The sequence below is a fragment of the Pipistrellus hanaki genome (assembly GCF_964339955.1).
Source record: "Pipistrellus hanaki genome assembly, chromosome: 10".
NCBI lineage: Eukaryota > Metazoa > Chordata > Mammalia > Chiroptera > Vespertilionidae > Pipistrellus > Pipistrellus hanaki.
Window position 1 is genome coordinate 4,536,340 of NC_140512.1, and position 21,726 is coordinate 4,558,065.

General features: G+C 43.2%; 1 protein-coding gene across 1 annotated transcript in view; it reads right to left on the minus strand.

Annotated features, from left to right (window-relative positions):
* The window catches only part of IGF2BP3 (insulin like growth factor 2 mRNA binding protein 3), an 82,177-nt gene that overhangs the window by 24,645 nt on the left and 35,806 nt on the right, over positions 1-21,726 (minus strand). The window contains exons 4-5 of the mRNA XM_084896348.1: positions 6,856-6,907; positions 6,698-6,761 (exon numbers count right to left, since the gene is read on the minus strand). Of these exons, the coding sequence (XP_084752474.1) occupies positions 6,698-6,761; positions 6,856-6,907 (116 nt within the window). The remainder of the gene's footprint in view (positions 1-6,697; positions 6,762-6,855; positions 6,908-21,726) is intronic.

Here is a 21,726-nt window from a genome sequence, read left to right on the forward strand (position 1 = left end):
CTGGCTAACACTGTCATCACACCTAACCACAGAATTTTTTTTCTTGTGATGAGAATTTTAAGATCTCTCTCAGGAAGTTTCAAATATGCAATACAGTTGTATTAACTCCGTTAACAGGCTGAGCGTCACATCCTCAGGTTTACTTGTTTTATAACTGGAAGTGAGTACCTTTCGACTCCCTTCACCCAATTTGGCCACTCATCTCCGATATCCACCAATCTGCTCTTTGAATCTATGAACTTGTTTTGTGTGTGATTGGCTTTTTTTAGACTATACATGTGAGATCATAGTGTGCTTACCTTTGTCTGTCTGACCTCTTCCTGACTTACTTCACTTACATAACATCCTCAAGGCCCATCCACGTTACTGCATATGCCAGGATTTCATTCCTTCACATGGCTGAGTGCTATGCCAGTGTGCAGATATACACACCAGGCTTTCTTGTCACTCCGCCATTGACGGACACTGAATTGTTCCCATACCTCAGCTACTATAGAAAATGCTGCAACCGAAACTCTTCAGTAAGCCATTAACCCAAGAGATAACAGGGAGGAGCACGCCAACAGCCAGGGGAGGGAGTGGGCAGACCTGGTCCAGGCTAGTCTTTCCAAATCAGAAGGGAGATGTTGGAAATATACATCTTCTTACAAAATACAAACATTAAACATCTTAAGCCACAGAGGACAGATCTTTCAAACTCTCACAGGAGATGGGTAGGATTTGATACTCAAGACAATCACCCAACACATCCTCAGCACCTACCATGTGCCAGCCCCTGAGCAAACAGTAGTCCCTGGCTGTCTGGAGTTTATGGTCTGGCCCCGGCAGAGAGGCAGGGTGATGATAGGCCAAAAGAAGCCAACGAAGTTATTTTCTTCCTCATCTATCCACCCACCTCTCTATTTTGAGAGAAGCCTTACTGTTTTTTTCATTTTGAATATTACTATGGAAAAGCATCCATCCCAATGAGTTTTCAGAAGGTAAGCCTGCAACCCAACTCCAGAGCGAGGACACACCAGCGCACCATAGCCACCAGTACCTCCCTAGACTTCGAAGACCATAGACCGATTGTGTTAAAAGTCTGGGTAAATTAGCATATATTAGTATATACGTTATGTACTCTCTCATGTCTGGCCTCTTTTATTTACCAGGTTTATAAGATTCACTCACACTGTTGTTTTTTTACCTCACCTAAGTATTTTTAAAGTGGAGAATGCAATAAAAAACTGACAGAGAAGATATCACCAAGATACCAAAAGCACACATAAACACACTTTTGATAATACACACTCCCAAGTACACTACAAAGTTAAAAACAAACAAAGGTCCCACACTCTCCTAAGGCTGCTCAGATTCTGTTCAATGGGCTTTGAGTTCTCTCACACACACACCTTCATAGTGGAAAGAGGCTCAACTAGAGATCAGAATTGTAGTCCAGCTAGAACAATAAGCAGCCATGTAACCTTGGAAAGGTCATGTTCTTATTTGTTATTAGGTTCCTCACCTACAAAATGCAGCGATTCGATTTATGATCCCTTTCAATTCAAAAATTCCAGAATTTGTTTTCTTCTTCCCAGACCTCACTGCTGTATATAGCACTAATTCTAACAAAATGAGGTTTAACCATTATTGAAAAGTCACACAATTCAGTTTTCTGCTTGTACCAAGAATAAAAGGTTGAGGCACACAATCTATAATAATAAAGTATACTATGCTAATTAGACCAGCTGATGTCCTAGACGAAGCCAGGGCTGTGAGGGAGCCCAGGTCCCGGGTGCTGGAGGGAAGGAGGTGCATCTGCCTCTAGTTCAGTAATAACTACTGAAAGGATGCAACTTAAGGAAATAATTATTGCCAAAGCCGGGAGATTTACCCTCCAAGGGACTTGATCAATTACATTGGTTCTAAAAGCCCATACACATACACTCAAAAAGCAAAATCTTGCCGGGACCGGTTTGGCTCAATGGATAGAGCGTCGGCTTGGGGACTGAAGGGCCCCGGGTTCGATTCTGGTCAGGGGCATGTACCTTGGTTGCGGGCATATCCCCAGTGGCGGGTGTGCAAGAGGCAGCTGATCGATGACTCTCTCTCATCGATGTTTCTAACTCTCTATCTCTCTCCCTTCCTCTCTGTATAAAATCAATAAAATATATTTAAAAAAAAAAAAAAAAGCAAAATCTTTGCAAACAACCTGTGCTGTAGAGGACTGGATACATCGACTGTGGAAGGCGTGAAATACTATATAGAGATTACAAACAGTATAAATATAGTCAATGGAAATAATGAAACTCTACAGAACGATCTTTGTAATTTTAAGTTATGACACGTGGGACAAAGTCTGCAAAGCTTGGTGGTTATCTCTGAACAAGAAATTCCTTTGTCTCACTGCTTTCTGTTGTTTCTTTTTCCAGAATAAATCTTCTGGTTACATGATTTTTACAGCTGAAGGTTGATTTCCCCCCTTAGCCATCAGCCAAGTTGTTGAAAACACTTCTAACCATCACAGTGTGCACCAGATGTGGATCTTCAAACTGATACAGAAGGATCGATCTTCAATGATAGCTTCACAATATAAACAAACTATACTCTGATTCCCTAACGAAAATAAACATCAGAAATAAGAGCCCCTAAGGGAGGGTGGGGATAAGAGGGAGAGATCAACCGAAGAACTTGTGTGCATCCATATGAGCCTCACCAGTGGTCAAGGACAACAGGGGGTGGGGACATGCATGGGGAGGGGTTTGGGATGGGAACTGGGGGGGGGGGGGGGGGGTGAGAGGACAAATATGTGATACCTTAATCAATAAAGAAATTTAAAGAAAAATAAAAAATAAAAGAAATAAGAGCCCGAAAGAAAAGTATAAAAACTAAATGCCTGCCAATTCGGAAGGGCTATTTCCTTGTCACACACGACAAATCTTCTGGTGAGGCTGGCTTCCTTGGACAGTTACTAAGCACCCCTGGGAGGAAACGGTGTCCCGAGGCCAAGCCTTTCTTGCTCCAAGGAACAAGTGATACTAAGGACACTCTCTGTTTTTTATGATTTTTTGTTTTCATTATTTTCATTCATTTTATTATTTTAATAATCCAAGACTTCAAGTTAAAACAAATAGGTATTTCCTCATAATATATTACTCTGAACCTTTGATTTTTCTAACCACAAGGTGGCAGGAATTTCCACGTTAAATTCTTAGAGTCAGCCTTATTGAGGAATCAAGTAACAAAAAGAGGCAGCCACAAAGCCTTCAAACTCGGTTCCTAACTCTGAGTATCAGCGCCGGTCATTACCTGGAATGGAGTATAAATGAAGTATATTGAGCAAGAACAGAGTATCATCAGCAGAAATGAGAAATGTTGAAAAATGCTTAATAGCTGCTAACTTTGGAGTTCTTGCGAGGAATTGTGATAGGTGTTTTGGAAGCTCTGTGTAGGTTCTCTCAACAGCCTCATGAGCTAAGAACTGTAATTAGTCCCACTTTACAGGCAGGTGTGAACTAAGACACATTAACCTGACCAGAATGACAGACTCCCACCTCTGCACCAGCACATCCCAGCTACACAGTCTCCCAAGTATCAGGCACAAGGAAAGAAAAGTCAACTCCACCCTCATGACCTGAAGCGATGAGCTTTGAAGGGCTCTTATTTCTGATGTTTGTTTTTGTCAGGGAAAGGAACTCAGCCCGCGTGGTTGGGGCAGCAGACAGCTGTGCAGCCCAGAGGACTGCTGTGCAGGGCTCCGAAAGCACATCCTGGAGGGACCACCTTCCCAGCTCAGACCACCTCAGCTGCTCTAAAAGCAGCCCAGAACCAGGGATTGGGCAAGAATGACTACTATTTCCTTGGTGCCCATGTGCCAGGCCATTTGATAAGCCTGTCTTTCTGTAAATATGTGCCTAAATGAATGACTAGATTGGTTTCTTGTCAGCTCTCATTTTGTGGCTGAGAACACTGAAGCTCAGAGAGTCAGGGTTATGTCAGAGGCCACGCTTTCTCCACGACATCAAGGAGTGCCAGATCCAATCCCTGGCAAATAAAACCCATTCTCCTCACAGGATGAGAATGCACTCCCCATCTCTTTAAAAAAAAAAAAAAAAAAAAAAAAAAAAAAAAAAAAACCCACAACAACTTACTAGAAAATGTTCAGAACACTGACTCACAAGACTAACTTTTCCATTCTTTAAATCTATTAACTTTCTCTGAATTATTTTCTAAAACTCTTTGCTCTTTGGAATTTTTGAGAGAGAGAAAACCCATATTCTTGTAAGGAAACTCAACCTGGGCGATCCTTCTCTACTTCCACCAGCAGGAGGCCCACCCCGAGGACAGGGACTCTGCCTTTAGTCACTGGCATTTGGTCAATATGCAGTTACGATTCATTGAAGGACTATTAGAATAAGAGATGTAAGGACATGTCCCTCTTTGAAATGCTCATTTATCTCTTTAGGGTGTTTAATTACTGAAATGACAGATTCCCAACAGCCGCTTTCTCTCCCCTTCGGACCAACAGGACCCAGCAACCTCTGACAACACTTGTAAAAACCGTCTCCCGTTCCGTCTGCCATCAGGGTGGGCTGCTCGCAGCAGTGATTCTGCCCTGGCTCCCTGTCAGCCCGTCCTGTGCTTGTCTCTGTGCTTAGAATGCAGGGGCTCTAAATGTCCCGACTCAAGTTCAAAACCAACAACGTTCTCCCATACGACTAACTGTTAAGTATCGTCCAGTTAGCTGGCTGTCCTCACCTAAGTTTTCAGGTGGGACAATGAGGACGATCTCTAAATACCCTTGGGGTTAGCATGTTACCCCAGCTTCCATCGAGCAGAGTTGGCTGTAGCAAGCGCTTACTGGAGATCTTCGTGAAGACGGGGGCATGTGAGACAAACGGAGTCTGCGTCTCAGCCTCACTCTCACCTCCGCCCCGTCTACTTGGGGTATTAAGAATAGAGTTTGTAAAAATCACTTTTACCACTCACACCACAATTTCTAAGATGTCAAAAAACCTCATGTTAACTGTTAATTTTTTTTAATGAAAGATATGAACAGAAGGAAAAACAGATTATTTTTAAATGTCTTAAAAGCCTCGTTAAAAATAAACGTCAGAAGCCTCATTTTTTAGGAAAAAAAGTGGCATGAACATGAGTAGATACTGCTTTTCCCCACAGGGTCAGCAAAGCCTGGTAAAGCTGGGTTAGGGAGGCAGAAGACCGCACACTCACATGGGGCCGATGGGAATTTAAACTAGTTCAGATTCTATGAAAGAGAACTTGCCAATATTTTTTTTTTTAATTAATAAGTATCTTGATCTATTTCTAGGAATTTAACCCACACCCATATTCACACACATGCAAAGTGATATACAAAAAAGTGATTCTCTGCAGCAGCCATTTTCACACGGGGTGCAGCCAGCTTATATAACAGGCAGCACTGACTATTTCCTTGGCAGCTCTGACCTCTTTTCCCTTAGACTGTCGAATAAAAAAATGACAACAGCCAAAACGACAGCCATCCGGTGAGTCAAAACTTCACCTATTCTTTTGTCAGACCAGCAGCAAATATAATCTGTTTTTTTGGTGTGCAGCGGACATTTAGTAGTTTGTGTGCCATGAGCAGAAAAAAATTGAAAATCGCTACACTCTAGCCTTGCTCATAACTGCAAGATACTCTAAATAAGCTAAACATTCCATTTGGAACTAAGTCATTCTATATTCATACAATGAAATTGTATGCAACTTTAAAAAATAGGTTTCTACGTACAAAACACTCAAGCAAGTTGGGTAACAATACTGGGGAGATCTGCACCATATACAATACATGCTCGGACCTTTACATTTTGAACCATGTGAGTGTTACCAACCAACATAAAACGGAAGTCCCCCTGTGTCGCCAGCCCCATCTGTCCTTCCCTGGCTCGTCCAGGAGCGGGCACTGCGTTTGGCCAGCTAGTCCCATCCCCTTCCCCCCGGGCCCAGCCGGACGGTGTGGTCTCCCCCTTCCCCTGCCTGCGCTGTGTGTGGAGGTGGTGGAGACTTCCCTGGCCCTGCCACTCCGCGCTCTGCTGTGGGCACCGTGCATGCCATTCCTCTGCTTGCACTGGGAGCAGACAGTCAAAGGCAGTATCTGTGAGATCCTCATTTCCTCTCTCTAATGTTTAGTCAGTTCATTAGATCATTCCCCACGCTGAGAAGTGTTTTTTCCTAAGGAAGATGTTTTTATCTGTAGTTCAGCCTCCCCATTGCATCGGAATACATTTTTCCCCACCAATCTAAAATCAAATTACATCGGTTCAATGTCTGCACACTCCTACATGACAACAGTAACCATTAGGAAAATCAGGAAGCAAGAAAACATTTAACACTATAGCTTAACACACGACCTACTTACCAGCTTTGAATAAAACAGCAATAATGTATGTATAATATCAGTAAGGGGAAAACCTTAATGTAATTTGATGATACCCAGGTCCACAGCTTTTTGCAAATAGGGTGTAGTTCAGCTTCATCCCATATCCACCTACCATTGACATACTGAAAAGGTAATAAAACTAACCAATGCAAATTCTTATTATACCGTCAAACATTAAAAGATTTGCAAGGTCAAACTTTGCAAAATGAAGTTTACTTCTGCTATCCACTAGGCTAAAATATAGGTACCGTACTTAACCTGCTTACTACCCATAGAGATGAAAAGTGTCAATCTGCTTACTGTCTGGCTTGGTCCTTACTGGAATAGGTTACGTTTACGACTGCAGTTTCCGAGTCAGTGTTCACTGAGGGGAGAAAAAAAGGAAGAGAAAGAAACACGTTAGTCTTCTTTTTACGCCCCCCTTTCACAAAATTGAAAGCAATTGAGAAGACGTGTACCTTGCTCACAGCTCTCCACCACTCCGTACTGGCCTAGTAAACTATCCAGCACCTAGCGGGAGGGGAGAAAATCACACATTTTCAGTTTCCCAAGGTATTACGAGGGCAGAAATGTTTGCAAATCACAAAGAACTGTGCTGGAAAAGAGCGCCCAAAATTAACTGGGTCTGGCCTCTCATAGTGAGGGAAGGGCACCATTGCGGGGTCCCCTCTCCTGCGTCTCCCAAGATCCCTGGCCGCAGGCTCATTCCTGAGGCAGCTCCGCAGTGCTCCCGGCCCCAGCACCCGATTCCCAGGCCGGAGCGGCAGGAAGCATCAGTTTCCCACACACACAGCAACGCCTCATCACACTTCCTCCATGTACAGAGTCACGAGACAAGAGCCCACATCAAGTTTCATCTTTAAGATGTTCCTTCTCAAAGAACTTCTTTTTATAGCTAATATGGACTCATCGGAACAACGACTCTCAAGGCAGGCCAGCAAAATGAAGAAAGAACAGAGTTGATATTCTATGTGGAGCTAGAGACTAAGCTGAGTGGTATATCAATTCTTAGTAAAAGGTGTAAAAAAAGAGAAGCGAACATTTCTAAATCTATGCGAGGCTGGAAGAAGCACAACTGGAAACTGTCCGCTACATCTTCCCTGCGGCTGCACCATTCCACTGCGCGTGTTGGTCTGACGCGAGGCCGGGAGAGAGCGCCTGCCCTGCATCAGACCGCGACTGTGGGTGCCCCTCTCATCAGTATGAACCAAACCCAACCCTCCTTCCAAGAACCAGAAAAAGAGGTTTCTGAAAAATAAACTAAGGTGAGATTCTATTAACTTCTAGGGAACCAATTATCCATTAACAACTTTGACGAACGGCTCCTGAGAATGTGTTCTGGCCCCAGCACACAGTAAAGCATCAAGAGACCCACTGAGTGGTCAGGTAATTAATTCCCTGATAAACTTTAAGCAACTTCTCTTAAGCAACATCATTTATCTTGTGTGGTCTCTTTCAGGCTTTTGTCTACTGATTCTGATTTTAAAACTATAGGCAGGTATGTCTAGGAATAAACTTTTTATTTTATTTTTCCCCATTTTATTATTATTTTTTTTAAATATATCTTTCTTGATTTCAGAGAGGAAGGGAGAGGGAGAGAGAGATAGAATCAATGATGAGAATCACTGAATGGCTGCCTCCTGCACGTCCCCCAATGGGGATCAAGCCCGCAACCAAGGCTTGTGCCCTTAACCGGAATCAAACCCGGGACCCTTCAGTCCGCAGGCCGATGCTTTATCCACTGAGCCAAACCAGCCAGGGCTATGTTTCCCCATTTTAAATAAGGCTAATTAATACCTATTTGTGAATGGGGAGTCGTTACATTTTTCATAGTGACGTTTTGACGTGAATTTCCTTTGAATGGGGCCTATTAATAGCACATACTGATCTCTGTCTCTAACTACAGCTGCTATTAAATCAGAACGCTTCATCTTTAATTCAGAGCCCACATATCTCTCATGGTCAGTCTCGGCCACCAGGATGCACGGTCACATGAACAGGGTTTCCGTTCACTACATTGTCCCTGGCATGGGAATGTACAGACACGGGAAGACATCCCCGGGGCTCCTGAGTGAAGGAAGGGCTTCTCAGAGGAAGTTCTCGGTGGCTTACTAGGAACGGCACTCCCCAACAGTGTTCGCCTGCTGCAGAGGTGAATCTGACACACATGTCATGCTGATCACAGACATCGTTTATAAAAGCGGGAAATGTAGAAAACTTCTTACAATGCCACCCAAAGAGGCATAATATGCAACATGTAACACCTTAAAATCTAAAAAAAGCAACCTACCTGTATTTTTAAGACAAAAATGTTTCAATGCCAAAAATGTTTTATATGGATAGAGCGTCAGCCTGGGGACTGAAAGGTTCAGGGTTCGATTCCAGGCAAGGGCATGTACCTTGGTTGCGGGCACATCCCCAGTGGGAGGTGTGCAAGAGGCAGCTGGTCAATGTTTCTCTCTCATCGACGTTTCTAACTCTCTATCCCTCTCAATTCCTCTTTGTGTAAAATCAATAAAATATATATTTTTAAATGTTTTATATGCATATTAATAGAATTATAAAGAGGTATTTAAATTCATTCCATCTTAATAATTAAAGCAGCAGGAATGGTCCAGAAGGAAATTGGACAGCTGAAAGATGTCTAATTAGCATATTAATATAGATATATACACACATACAGGCAGATAAATAAATGATACAAGAAAACTTTTAACTTAAAAAATCGAGGAAATATACATAAAATTTTCACTGCATCTACTGTACAAAGTTTAATATGTTGAAAATAAAATTGCTTGTAGAGTTAAACATTCTATTTGTAGATAATAATAAATGTCACTGATTACCAGAACTATCCTGTGTGTAAAATCTCTGTGGGGCGGGGGATTAAAAACTACAATTCTATCCTCTAAAAATGGCGAATTTACTGTGTGTAAATTATATTTCAATAAGCCTTGCACTAATAATAAATAAAACACACACACACACACACACACACACACACACACACACACACACACACCAAAAAAGCCACACACTATAATTCTTAAAGGAAAAATAGGTCCATCATCAATCTTCGTTGGAGAAAAGTTAACCAGACAACCTAGGGGGGTGTTTACCCAGACACCCGAGATGAATTTCAATGGGTCTTTGTAAGTTTGGGGGGTCATCACAACTGAGAGATGGGGAAAGACTGCCAATAACCCAGTCAGAATCACAAATCCCCCAGGGCCTGAGCAGCTAAGCAGCCCGTTTCCCTCTAACGGCCGGGAAGGCACTCATCTGAGAGCTCTGCAGATCAGGACCACACTGCACCCTGCCACTCCACCCACTGAGCTCCCGCGTAAATACAGCTCCTCCCCAGTCTGCCCTGTGGATGCAGCCTGCATTACGGGAAGGAAAGACACGTGTTCCTGTATCTGTTCCATAAACCCCCACCGCCATCCCTAGGTTCCTGCCTCCTCTCAGTTCCTAGAATGTCTTGTCTCTTCTCCCATCCATCTCAACCACAAATGTTTTTTAAACAGCCTTGTTTTAATGGTAAAAACAAACAAAACCCGAAATACTGCCACGGCACATTTCCAACATTTCCACAATCTCTTAACAAACCAGAACCCTCATTCCTAAATGAACTTGTTTTACTCAAGCCCACAGAAAACATTTCTCTGTGCTTATGTAAGTCTAACTCCAACTGGGAGGGAAGACGATACCAAAGCAAATTACAGCCGCAGAGGGAATGAATGTCTTGGCGGAATCCCCCTTTTTATATATTTACAACTTGAAAATCTCAAATGTTCAGCACTTTAAAAAAATTAAAAGTTCATCCAAATGTGGAAATAGCAAGAAAGCAGCACATGCTTAAACACAAAGACTGTCACTCTCCTTAGCACAGTTGTAAAGACCGAGGTCATTCTTAACAGCTAGAGTGGAAGCAGTCTAAGTGCCTCCACCTGAAGGGCAAACACAATGTGGTACAGCCACACAACGGAGTATTTGGCCATAAACAGGGATGAAGTGCTGATACATGCTACAACATAGATGGACCCTGAAAACAGTAAGTGAACGATGCAGATGCCAATGCCAAAAGACCACATCTTAAGGTTCCATTCATAGGAAATGTCCAGAAGAGGGAGCTCTGCAGAAACAGAGGTAACTTGGTTAGTGGCTGCCTCGGGCTGGAGCGAGGGAAGGGCGGCAGCTAAAGGTTTCTTGTGAGGTGATGAAAACGCTCTAAAACTGACTGTGGTGATGCTTGCACATATCTGTGATCATACTAAAAACCACAGAACTGTGCACTCTAAATGGGGGAATAGTGCAGTGTGTGAATTATAGCTCAATAAAACTTAAAAAAAACTAAGATCAATAATACTAGCTTGCCCTAACCGGTTTGGCTCAGTGGATAGAGTGTCAGCTGGAGGACTGAAGGGTCCCAGGTTCAATTCCGGTCAAGGGCATGTACCTTGGTTGCGGGCACATACCCAGTGTAGGAGGCAGCTGATCGATGATGTTTCTCTCTCGTTGATGTTTCTAACTCTCTATCCCTCCCCTTCCCTCTCTGTAAAAAAAAAAACAAAAAACACACAATTAAATTATATATTTTAAAATACTTTAAAAAAATAATACTAGCTAATTACCTAGGTTTGTTTAACCCTTGAAGTATTATTTTAAAGTGAAATTTTATCAGTTTTGCCATTACGTATGTACTCATGAAACCACTGCTATAATCAAAATAAGTTTCTTCATGCCCTCTTCAATCTAGTAGCCTAATTTATTCAAACACAAACACCAAAATAAAGATGGCTGAAAAACTATCTTTGTAACTCACACATGATCACATTCCCCCTGCCACAGCAACAAACCCCTCCATCCCCGCCCCCACCAAACCAGCTATTTCAGCTGGTCCCCTTGGGCAGGGAGGAGTTCATGCTCTCCAGGAAAACCTGCTGATGACTTGTTCTTCACACCCACCGCTCAGGCCCCATCACCTTGAACCAAAGGCCTAATTGGCATCCTTGACTCCAGCCCACCACCCCGTGACCATTCTCCTCCTGGAATTACTCCTCTCCAGGGGCCTCTGGATGCCCTCAGTGTTCTGGTACAGCCTGCCTCTTCCAGCCCCTTTAACCCGCTTCCCCCACACCTACTCCTGCCACACCCTCAGAGTGGGGAGGGCGCTCTTGTTTCCATAGCACCTGAGCTTACCTAATCCTGCGAATGAAAGCAATGCCATTTTATAACCTCTTCACTGGTCTTTCTTCTCCCACCGGACTAGTGATTATTAACCACAGTGATTGACTACATGTCAGGTGTGTTGCAAGTAATCCATCCCTAAGAGTTACACTGGCTTCCATGTATGTATTTCAGAAACTTTGTATGCAACCTGAATAATTTCACCTTCATCTTCCTGAGGCTCATTATTAAAAGTCCACCTAGTATTGCTACCTCCTACTCCGAACCCTCAGATTCATTTCTGCTGCCAATTGCTGGTTCTCTTAACAGTGAGGCCTGCACTGTCCCAGTGTGACAGCCGCTGGCTACACGGGGCTGTTGGGCCCTAGAAATGTGCTCAAATGTAAAATAGATCCATATTTAGAAGACATAGTAAAAAATGTTTTAAATATTGATTACAAGTTAAAATTATAACATTTTAGCTACATTTGCTTTAGCAAATTATTAAAAATAATTTCACCTGTTTTCTTCTTAATTTTTTTTTATGCGGCCACTAGAAAATTTTAAATTCCCTAACGGCCTGTATTATCTTTCCACTGGACAGTTCTGGGCTAGACGCTCTATCCACTGAGCCAAACCGGTTTCGGCTAGACTGATTTTTTTTAAATCATTTTTTATTTTCAATTACACTTGATATGCATCATTATATTAGTTTCAGGTGTACACCCGTGACCAAACATTACACAACTTAGTAAGTGATCACCCCAATAAATCCCACACCCATCCACCACCACACCTAGTTATTAGAATATTAACTATATTTCCTCTGCTGTACTTTTTAAAGCTGAGCTAATCAACTCACACCCTATAAACTCTAAGAACTTCCCTTTGTAACGAATAGCATCCAAAATCCCTAACACATGTCGGAAGGCCTGTGTGACCCCCTCATCATCCAATGCCACTCTCCCCTCGCCAACCACAATGCCTTTCCACAGTGACTTCTGGGAGACACCCCAGGAGCTTTCTAGGAGCAGCATGTCCCACATGGTTTTCTATGTTCACTCATTTAGGCCACACGATCCCATGAGGTACCATCCCGTTTCACAGAAGGTAAATTACAGCACAGATTCCAAAGTGATGGAGAAATGACTGAAGCCCCAGCTGTCAGAGCCACACTCTTCCCCACATGCTGAACTAAGCTGCCCCATTTCTTTACCCAATTAAATTGAAATATGATGACACAAACTAAAACCAGTTCAATCCTGACTTCGCTTGATGATCACAATCATCAACTGGTAGGAAAGAACTTTATCAACTCCCATGTCTCAAGTGCCATTACTGTATTTTTATGTACCTTATTCAGATGAAGGTATTAACCAGCATTAACTTGTTCTATATTTTACTAACAGAAATATTTGTAAAAAACACTTGAAATAATATAAACTTAGAACCCCTTCTGACCACCTGCTTCTAAACTATTTACTTCCCCCAAACTAAAAAAAAAAAACAAAAACCATGGTCAGTTTGGTGGGTCTCTCCAGATGGTTTAGAAGTTTGTGTGTCACATGAAAAGATGCTCAACATCATTAGTCCCCAAGGAAATGCATTTCAAAACCAAATGAGATGTTACTTTATACGCGATAGGAATGGCTATATATCTTAAAGAAAAACAGTAAGTCTTAGCAAGTATATGAAAAAAATTAGAACCCTCATACACCCGAGAGGAATATAAAATAGTCCAGCCTCTATGGAAAACAATATGGCAGTTACTAAAAAAAAATAAAAATAAATAACAATAGAATTACCATATGACCTGACAACTCCACTTCTGGATAAATACCCAGAACTGAAGCAGAGATTTGAAGAAATAGTTATGCACCTACGTCATAGCAGCGTGATTCACAAGTACCAAATAGTAGAAACAACCCAACTGGAGAAACAAAACGTGGTCTACACATACAATGGAATATGATTCAGCAGAAGACAAAAATGAAGTACTGATACATGCTACCGTGTGGATGAACCTTGAAAACATTATGTACAATGAAATATGCCAGACATAAAAGGTCACGTATTGCAAATTCCATTTATCAGATTGGTAACTCCACAGAGACAAAACAGGCGAGTGGTTGTTGGGGGCTGGGGAAGGGAGAATTGGGAGTGAGTGCTAACAAACGGAGATTCTTTTGGGGCTGATGACAATGTCCTGGAATTAGTAGTGATGGTTGTACAACCTCATCGATACATTAAAACCCACTTGGTAAATTTTATAATTATGTGAATTTTAAAGGTTTTTTTAAAAAAATGTATGTGTATATGCATATACTACTATATATATTCACATATGTACTCAGAGGAATTTTTGTAAATATTTACATACTAAAGGCCCGGTGCACAAATTCATGCACAGGTGGGGTTCCTCGGCCTACCAAGCAATCGGGGCCTAGTCTTGGTCTTGGGGGGAAGGACCACAGAGGTTGGCCGGCCGGCCAGGGGGAGGGACCATGGGAGGTTGACCAGCGGGGGTGTGTGAAGAAGTTGGCCGACCACAGGAGGTTGGCTATGGGAGCACACTGACCACCAGGGCAGCTCCTGTGTTGAGCGTCTGCCCCCATGGTGGTCAGTGAACATCATAGCTACTGGCTGGTCGTAATAGTTGATTAGGCTCATATATATACACACTCCTCAAAATGTGGCTATTATCCCCATTTTGCAGATGAATCAACAGAGGCATATTTTATATACTAACTTGTTTAATATGACATTATTCATCTTGTTTTTCCTCTGTCATCTTGGTGGCCAATCATGTTGGTAAATACAAATCTAGCACGTTCATTTTAACTGCCACATGGAATTCCACAGCACCAGCTATTAACCTGCTCTCTTTTCTCCAGTCCTCTCCCACTGCAGCAGCCCCCCAAACCTTAAACACCGAGCCTCCTGTGGTCCACCCCCACATGCCACAGATCTTGGGAGAATCCAGCAGTGAGCCGGAAAGCAGTGACTGACCAGGCCTCCTCCAGGCCTCAGCCCTAAACCAAAATTTCCAACACTAGGGAGGGAATCCTAGTCGCAAACCCCAGTTTCACTCACTCATTTATTCCTTGTGCAGAAAGGCCGGGATTACCTCTCAACAGCTACAAATTACTAGAGGAAAGGGAGAGACAGCAGTACAAAAGCCTAATTACAATTCTAACATAATCCTGGGTAAGGGAAGTGATTAAGAAGTATCTTATCCAAGTGAAGTGAAAAATATCCAAAAGTAAGTGGCCTCCAAAACTGGTAGTAGACTATACCAGATGTTGGCATTTTACCCTTGTTTAAAATTTTAATCTTTTTAAAGAGAGATGGGGGGATAAGAGGGAAACAAGAGAGAGGATGGGAGAAAGAGAGACACTGATTTGTTGTCCACTTATTTATGCATTCATTGGTTGATTCTTATATGTGCCCTGACCAGGGATTGAACCCACAACCTTGACATATTAAAACGACACTCTAACCAACTGAGGTACCTGGCCAGAGCTACAGTTTACTTATTTTTAATAGAAATAAAAACAGCTAGAGAAGGAAAAGAAAGGTGGGTTCCAAAGTCAGTACTGATAAGAATATTTCCTATAAAAATGACTCCTTCAGATGTGCATTAGTGATTCTACTGGGCTCTATGGAGCCTTATAATAAAATACCTGGAACTGACAAATGGGTGAACAATGTGACATATTCATACACTGAAATACCACCTGGCCACACGAAGGAATAAAGTACATTCTACAATATGGATGCACCTTGTGCTCGCTTCGGCAGCACATATACTAAAATTGGATGCACCTTGAAAACATTGTGCTAAGAGGCCATGTATTATGTACTTTCATTTCTGTGACATGTCCACAATAAGGTAAACCCATAGAGACAGAAAGTAGATTCACGGTTACTAGGGGCTGGAAAGGGGCTGGAAGATAGGAAGGTCAGTGATCATTAACATCTATTGGGTTACTTTTTGGAATAAAAAAAAAAGTTCCAGAATTAGATAGAGGTAATGGTTCCTAACCCTGTGAATCTATCAAAAAAAACACTGAATTATACATTTTAAAGGGATGACTGCCAACGTTTGACTTGAGAAAAGGCTTTCTAAGATTCAGAAGAGACAAAAACAAGCATTTCTATTTTAAAAGGTTAAAATGGACAGCACTCATTGCATTAAGATGGACAGTGGTCAGTTTCTTAGTGAGATGAGCCCAACTCCTCAGCCCCTCAGTGGGCACTCAGCAAGCCTCATCACCGTGCTTAGAGTTAACTCACTTCCGTTTACACGGCCAACAACTTGCTGTCACCAGGCTCAGCGAGTCTTCTGCCACAGGGTGGCCGTCCCTTGGCCCACAGAAAGTCTGGGCCTGTCACCTCACCACTAATCACCCTGACCGGACCAGTCCTTCATGTTAGTGCCAGGTAACCTAGGTAACTGAGACATCACACATGTCCTTAAAGTAAAAGCCTTTCAATACCTAACAGCTAGTTCACCTGTAATGAATGACAGTCTCATGTCCAGAGAATGTGGGCATATAACCTTCCCTTCACTGAACAAACATCTGCACCTGCCAAGGAGAAGAAAGGCCCACATTGCGGTAAGCACAGTTCAGAACCGTACAGAACATTCCAGTCAGTTCCGTGTCCTCCTCCAAGAGACGCAGAAACCAGGCCCCCAGAGGGAAACAGCTGTGCGGGTCCGGGAGCACCTCAGACAAGGCCCGAGGGAGGATCTGGAGTCCTGCATCTCAGACAAACAATGCACCCTCGCTGTGCTCTCTTCCCGTCCTGGGAGGACTGGTAGATGTGAGGTTGCAGACACTCTCAGGGGAGCAGTAGAGATGTATGGGAGTCCAATGGACAGGCTTTTAATAGCGCATCCAGCCCAAGGAGACAAATAGGGATCTTCTTGCATTCCGGCTGCAAACAACTGGTTGTGACTATGGTGTTTAAGAAGGATTCCGAGGTGTCATCCAGGCTCAGGGGGAAAAGCTCTCCCTGAGTCCCTCCTGCTGTGGAAGGGAGGCGTGGCCCCAAGCACCTTAGGTCTCCCCCTGCCTGCCCAAAGGACTGGGTCCTTTGGGGCACACAGTCCATGCGTGGCTCCACGAGCGTTGGTAAGCTGAACAATGAAGCTTGCCCATGTGTACACCGTAATTATTTGGATGGTATATGGGTTGTTGATTTTAAAAACTAATTGGTTATTGAGGGTCTAAAGGTAGGGAACCAGGGATCTTGAGGTCTTTTAGCTACAGAAAAGCCTACCCCACTAAAAAAATAACTACTTTCCTGCCGAAACCGGTTTGGCTCAGTGGTAGAGCGTCGGTCTGCGGACTGAAAGGTCCCAGGTTCGATTCCGGTCAAGGGCATGTACCTTGGTTGCGGGCACATCCCGGGTAGGGGGTGTGCAAGAGGCAGCTGGTCGATGTTTCTTTCTCATCGACGTTTCTAGCTCTCTCTCTCTCTCCCTTCCTCTCTGTAAAATATCAATAAAATATATTTTTCTAAAAATAAAATAACTACTTTCCAAAAGGATGAAGCAACTCACCAAAGACAATTGTCACGGACTTTTCAGAATACATACAAGAGAAAATAAAAGCCAGGGGAAATAAATGATTTAAAAAATGAGTAGTGAAGTTAAAACCCTAAAACACACTGTAAAGTAGAGGAGATCCATACACTCAGTGACAGACGCCCTGGACCCAGTCCACAGAGGGAATGAAAGCTCTACTACATACAGCAAAGCTCTGTCTCCAGCAGCAGAGGGTAACATATGAGCAAAGATCCTCTTAATAAACAAACATTAATTAAACAATAAGTTGGGATAAAATCCCAGCATTCAGAAACAAAGCTGTGTCTGATGAAAGACTTGCTCGGTTTAGTTAAGCGAGAAAGAAACGAACATGATTAGGTCATGTCTTTTATTGGGGGAGGGGGAAATGATGAAGATTATGTGAAATCAGAACTATTTGTTCAGCTGGGGAAACACTGGAAGTGCACAGAGCATGCTCTGGGTTGATGGACATTGGATTTGCTGAGAAAGAAGAACTCGGAGGTAATGACGGTATAACTCAGGCTTAGCATTAACCCTTCCTAATGAGGCTGGGGTCTTGGGCGTGGCCTGCCCAATACTACAGTCCACAGGTCACAGAGAAGCAACTGCAGGTCCTGCCGAAGGCATTCTGCCATCTGCATCACGAACAGCAACTGCTGGAAACACCTATGATCAGGACATTTCCTGCCTCATGATAGGAATTCTCTTCATCGCGAAGAGTCTCGCCACACGCAAAATATCGGTGGAAGTCTTCTGAAAGGAAGGTTACAAAAGCCACTGCTTCCCTGTGGCTTTGCGTGGAGAAAGTGCAGTGGGTTTTAAGCATGTAACGATAAGGAGCAATAAAAAGCAATGAGTTACTCCTGTCAAACTACATTGCAAAAGCACCCATTACTAACCGTGAGGGTGGTTGGGTTCACTCCCATCACTAACCACACGTTTTATAAAAAGTAACGTTTATGTTTGTGTGTCTGTGTGTGGGGTGGGGGTGGGGTTCCTGAAAATCAATTCATTACCATCAACCCAATAAGCTAACTAAACAATTTCAATCCTTCGACGTCCACGGAGGAGGGGAGACACAAAGCATAGAGCAAGAGGAATCCCGCGAGGGGAACACAGAGATCTCTATCTGGGCTTGGCCGCGTTCTGAAAAGCATCACATTGATTCTGTTCAACCAGCGCTCACTGAACACTTCCTTTTGTCCCCAGACAAGAACCGATTGACGACTGAGGAGCCAGTGCATGTGCACTACGTGAGGGTCTGTATACGACACACACATCTAGGAAAAGCCACAGAAAACCACAGCCTTTCTTGTCCCCACGTGGGAAAAACTCTCAATAGTAAGGTTATGTTTGGGTAAGACAAAGCAGGCCATTTAGCCATGCAAAACACAAAGGGGGAAATGTTCTGAGTGCTGAGGAACCTTGCCCTCTGGCTGCGGATCCTAAAATTGGAATGAAGAGTGCCTGCGTCCACACAGTGTACTGTGCTCACCCCCTGCCTGGGCCTTCTCCCTCCCCCGGTCAACCCCGAAAACGTGGGTCGTTAGTATCAGAGGTAGGAAGCATTGCCTTCACATCTCTATGGCCGAATCACATGCGCACCTGAAGAGGGCAGCAAGATCTGCGCTCCTTTCTCCATGCCTTATCCCAGTGGTCGGCAAACTGCGGCTCCCAAGCCACAAGCGGAGCTGAGGTTTGACGCTCTGTTGACTAATAAGCTTGATCCCCAGTAGGGGGTGTGCAGGAGGTAGCCGATCAATGATTCTCATCATTGATGTTTCTATCTCTCTCTCCCTTTCTTTCTGAAATCAATAAAATAAAAATTTTTTAAATAAATTACATGATTATTTGCTATACTATACATCTGAAACTAATTCAAATAATATTGAATGTAAACTGTAACTGAAAAATAAAATAAAATAACAAAAAAAATGTCTGATGTCAGAAGTGTTGAAAGTAAAAAATGATACAGATCGATATTCAACAGAAACCTTACTTCTGTCCCCTTGGCACAGAGAACAGCAAGAGTTCTGGGGGCCCCTATGAGTTCAGAAAATGCAGACCTGTCGTTCCCATGCAGAGAAGATCCCAGTTTTTAAATGGGCTTTATAAGAAGCTTGTTTGGCAGTTTGGCCATAGAACAATAAAGTGTGGATAACTGTTACCTTATTTTCCACCCCCAAATAGTAAACTTCCTTTCCTGTAAACCTCCGTTATGGAATCACACTTATTCCTAAACAGCACAGCTCAGGTATTATGTAAAAAGCTCTGCCTGGCCCTGGCCGGTTTGGTTCAGTGAACAGAGCATCAGCCTGAGGACTAAAGGTCCCAGGTTTGATTCCGGTCAAGGGCATGTACCTTGGTTGTGGGCACATCCCCAGTAGGAGGTGTGCAGGAGGTAGCTGTTCAATGTTACTCTCTCATTGATGTTTCTAACTCTCTACCCCTCTCCCTTCCTCTCTGTAAAAAAAAAAAATAAATAAATAAATAAAATCAGTAAAATATATATACTAAAATAAAAAATCAGCTCTTCATGGCCCTGACCAGTGTTGTTCAGTTGGTTGAGCAATGTCCTGTGCACCAAAAGGTTTGATTCCAGGTCAAGGCACATGCTCAGTGTGAGGTGTGCAGGAGGCAGCCTATTAATGACTCTCTCTCATCACTGATGTTTCTATTTCTCTCTCCCCTTCCTTCCTGTCTGAAATCAATATATAAAATATATTTTTTATTTTTTTTAAGTATATTTCTTTATTGATTTCAGAGAATAAGGGAAGAGAGAAATGATGAAAGAATCATTGATTGGCTGCCTCCTGCACACCCCCTACCAGGGACCGAGCCCACAACCCAGGCATGTGCCCTTGGCGGAATCGAACCTGGGACTCAGATGAGAGGCAACCAATCAATGTGTCTCTCTCACATGTTTCTCTTCCTCTCTCTCTCAAATCAATTTTTTAAATAAAGTTCCTATCATTTAAGCCACCCACTTTATGGTATTTTGTTATCGTAAGCAAACTGATAGAGATGTTATCTTTTAGAGACACATACTGAAGTATTTACTAAATAAGTATTTACCAAATAAGTAATATGTCTAAGGTTTGCCTCAAAATAATCTGGAAAAAGGTGAAAAGGGTATAGAGTTATAAACAAAACAAGACTGCCTGACCACATATTAACAATGGTTGAAACTGTCATTATATTAGCCCATTTTGCTTAAGCTTTAGATTTTCATAATAGGTTCACTATTAAAGGGCATGAAGACCATGAAATGACCGTCTCAAAAGCACTATGGCAGTACAGGACCAAAGTCCAGGCATCGCAGTGCCAGGGGCGGTGAGCACAGGAGGTGGCAGCCCGGAGGCAGAACGCTTGCCTCACGGCCACTCAGATACAGGCCAGAGGAAAGCGCCGTTTCCCCCACACCCCTTCACCGGGCCTTTTCTACGAGGCCGGGTCTCCGCCCAGAGCAACGAGACAGCGAGAACCCTACTGACCAGAGTTTACCAAAAACTTCCCCCCAGAACCTGTCCAAGTCCATTCCTCACTCAGAACCACATAGTTCCTCCAGGCCTGGGAAAAACCCAATTTCTGTTGGGTTCGCTGCCAAACTTTCAATGGCAGGTTGAAAGCAAATAAATGATCATTACAAATAATATATAGCAACTGCCTTTTGCGAGGGGGTGGGGGGAAGTTTTCGGTTTGAGTACCCTAAGAACAGAAACTGTACCCCTTGCCAGCTGCGTGACCCGGACAAGTTATTTCACCTTTCTGTACCTCAGTTGCCTCATCTGTAAAGTGGGGACATGGGACTGTTGTGAAGATAAAATGGGTTAATCCAGCACCCAGCACACAGCGCTTACTAAACGTCAGCCATTTATGGCCCAGTGCTCAGTGCCTGGTGAGGACAGTCACCTATCTGCATCAATTATCTCCTTAAATTGCCTGTTACACTCCTTCCAAATTATTTGGTCACGATAAACTACCTCTAATAACTATAAACTACCTCTAATAACTATTTGCTCAAATTCATTGATGTCACGTGACTTCCAGAGTCCCGAAACACCCCCGCAGAGGATTCTGGGGGCCGAAGAGGGAGCCACTACCTCTGAACAGCTCTGCCTTTGTCTATCTGTGCACACCAGGCTTCAACCACACCATCTCCTTTAAAGAAAAAACACCCTGTTTATCAGCTCCTACTTTTATTTCCAGCTCCAAGATGTCCTACTGCAGAAGGCAACTTGTAAATGGGTTATTTCCAATATTCACACCAATGCCTCTGGTGACCTTCTTGTTCAACTCCTGATTAATGTCAACCCTGCGGTCCCTACAGATGTCCTTTTCTGTGTGGCTGGGTTAAAGTGCCTCGTATTGCTAGCTTTACATTGTCATTTATACTTAACTGATCTGGTCTCACCCAACTTCTGTTCGGCAGTAATTCACACACTCATCATCGGCCAAACAGCATCTGACCAGAGTGCCCAACAGGAGCCGCATGAGGCAGATGAAAATGTGACAGCTCCTTCCCTTAAAGATACCGACATCCACGAGGGTCCTCACCTAAGATTGCCCAGCCTTGCCTACATCT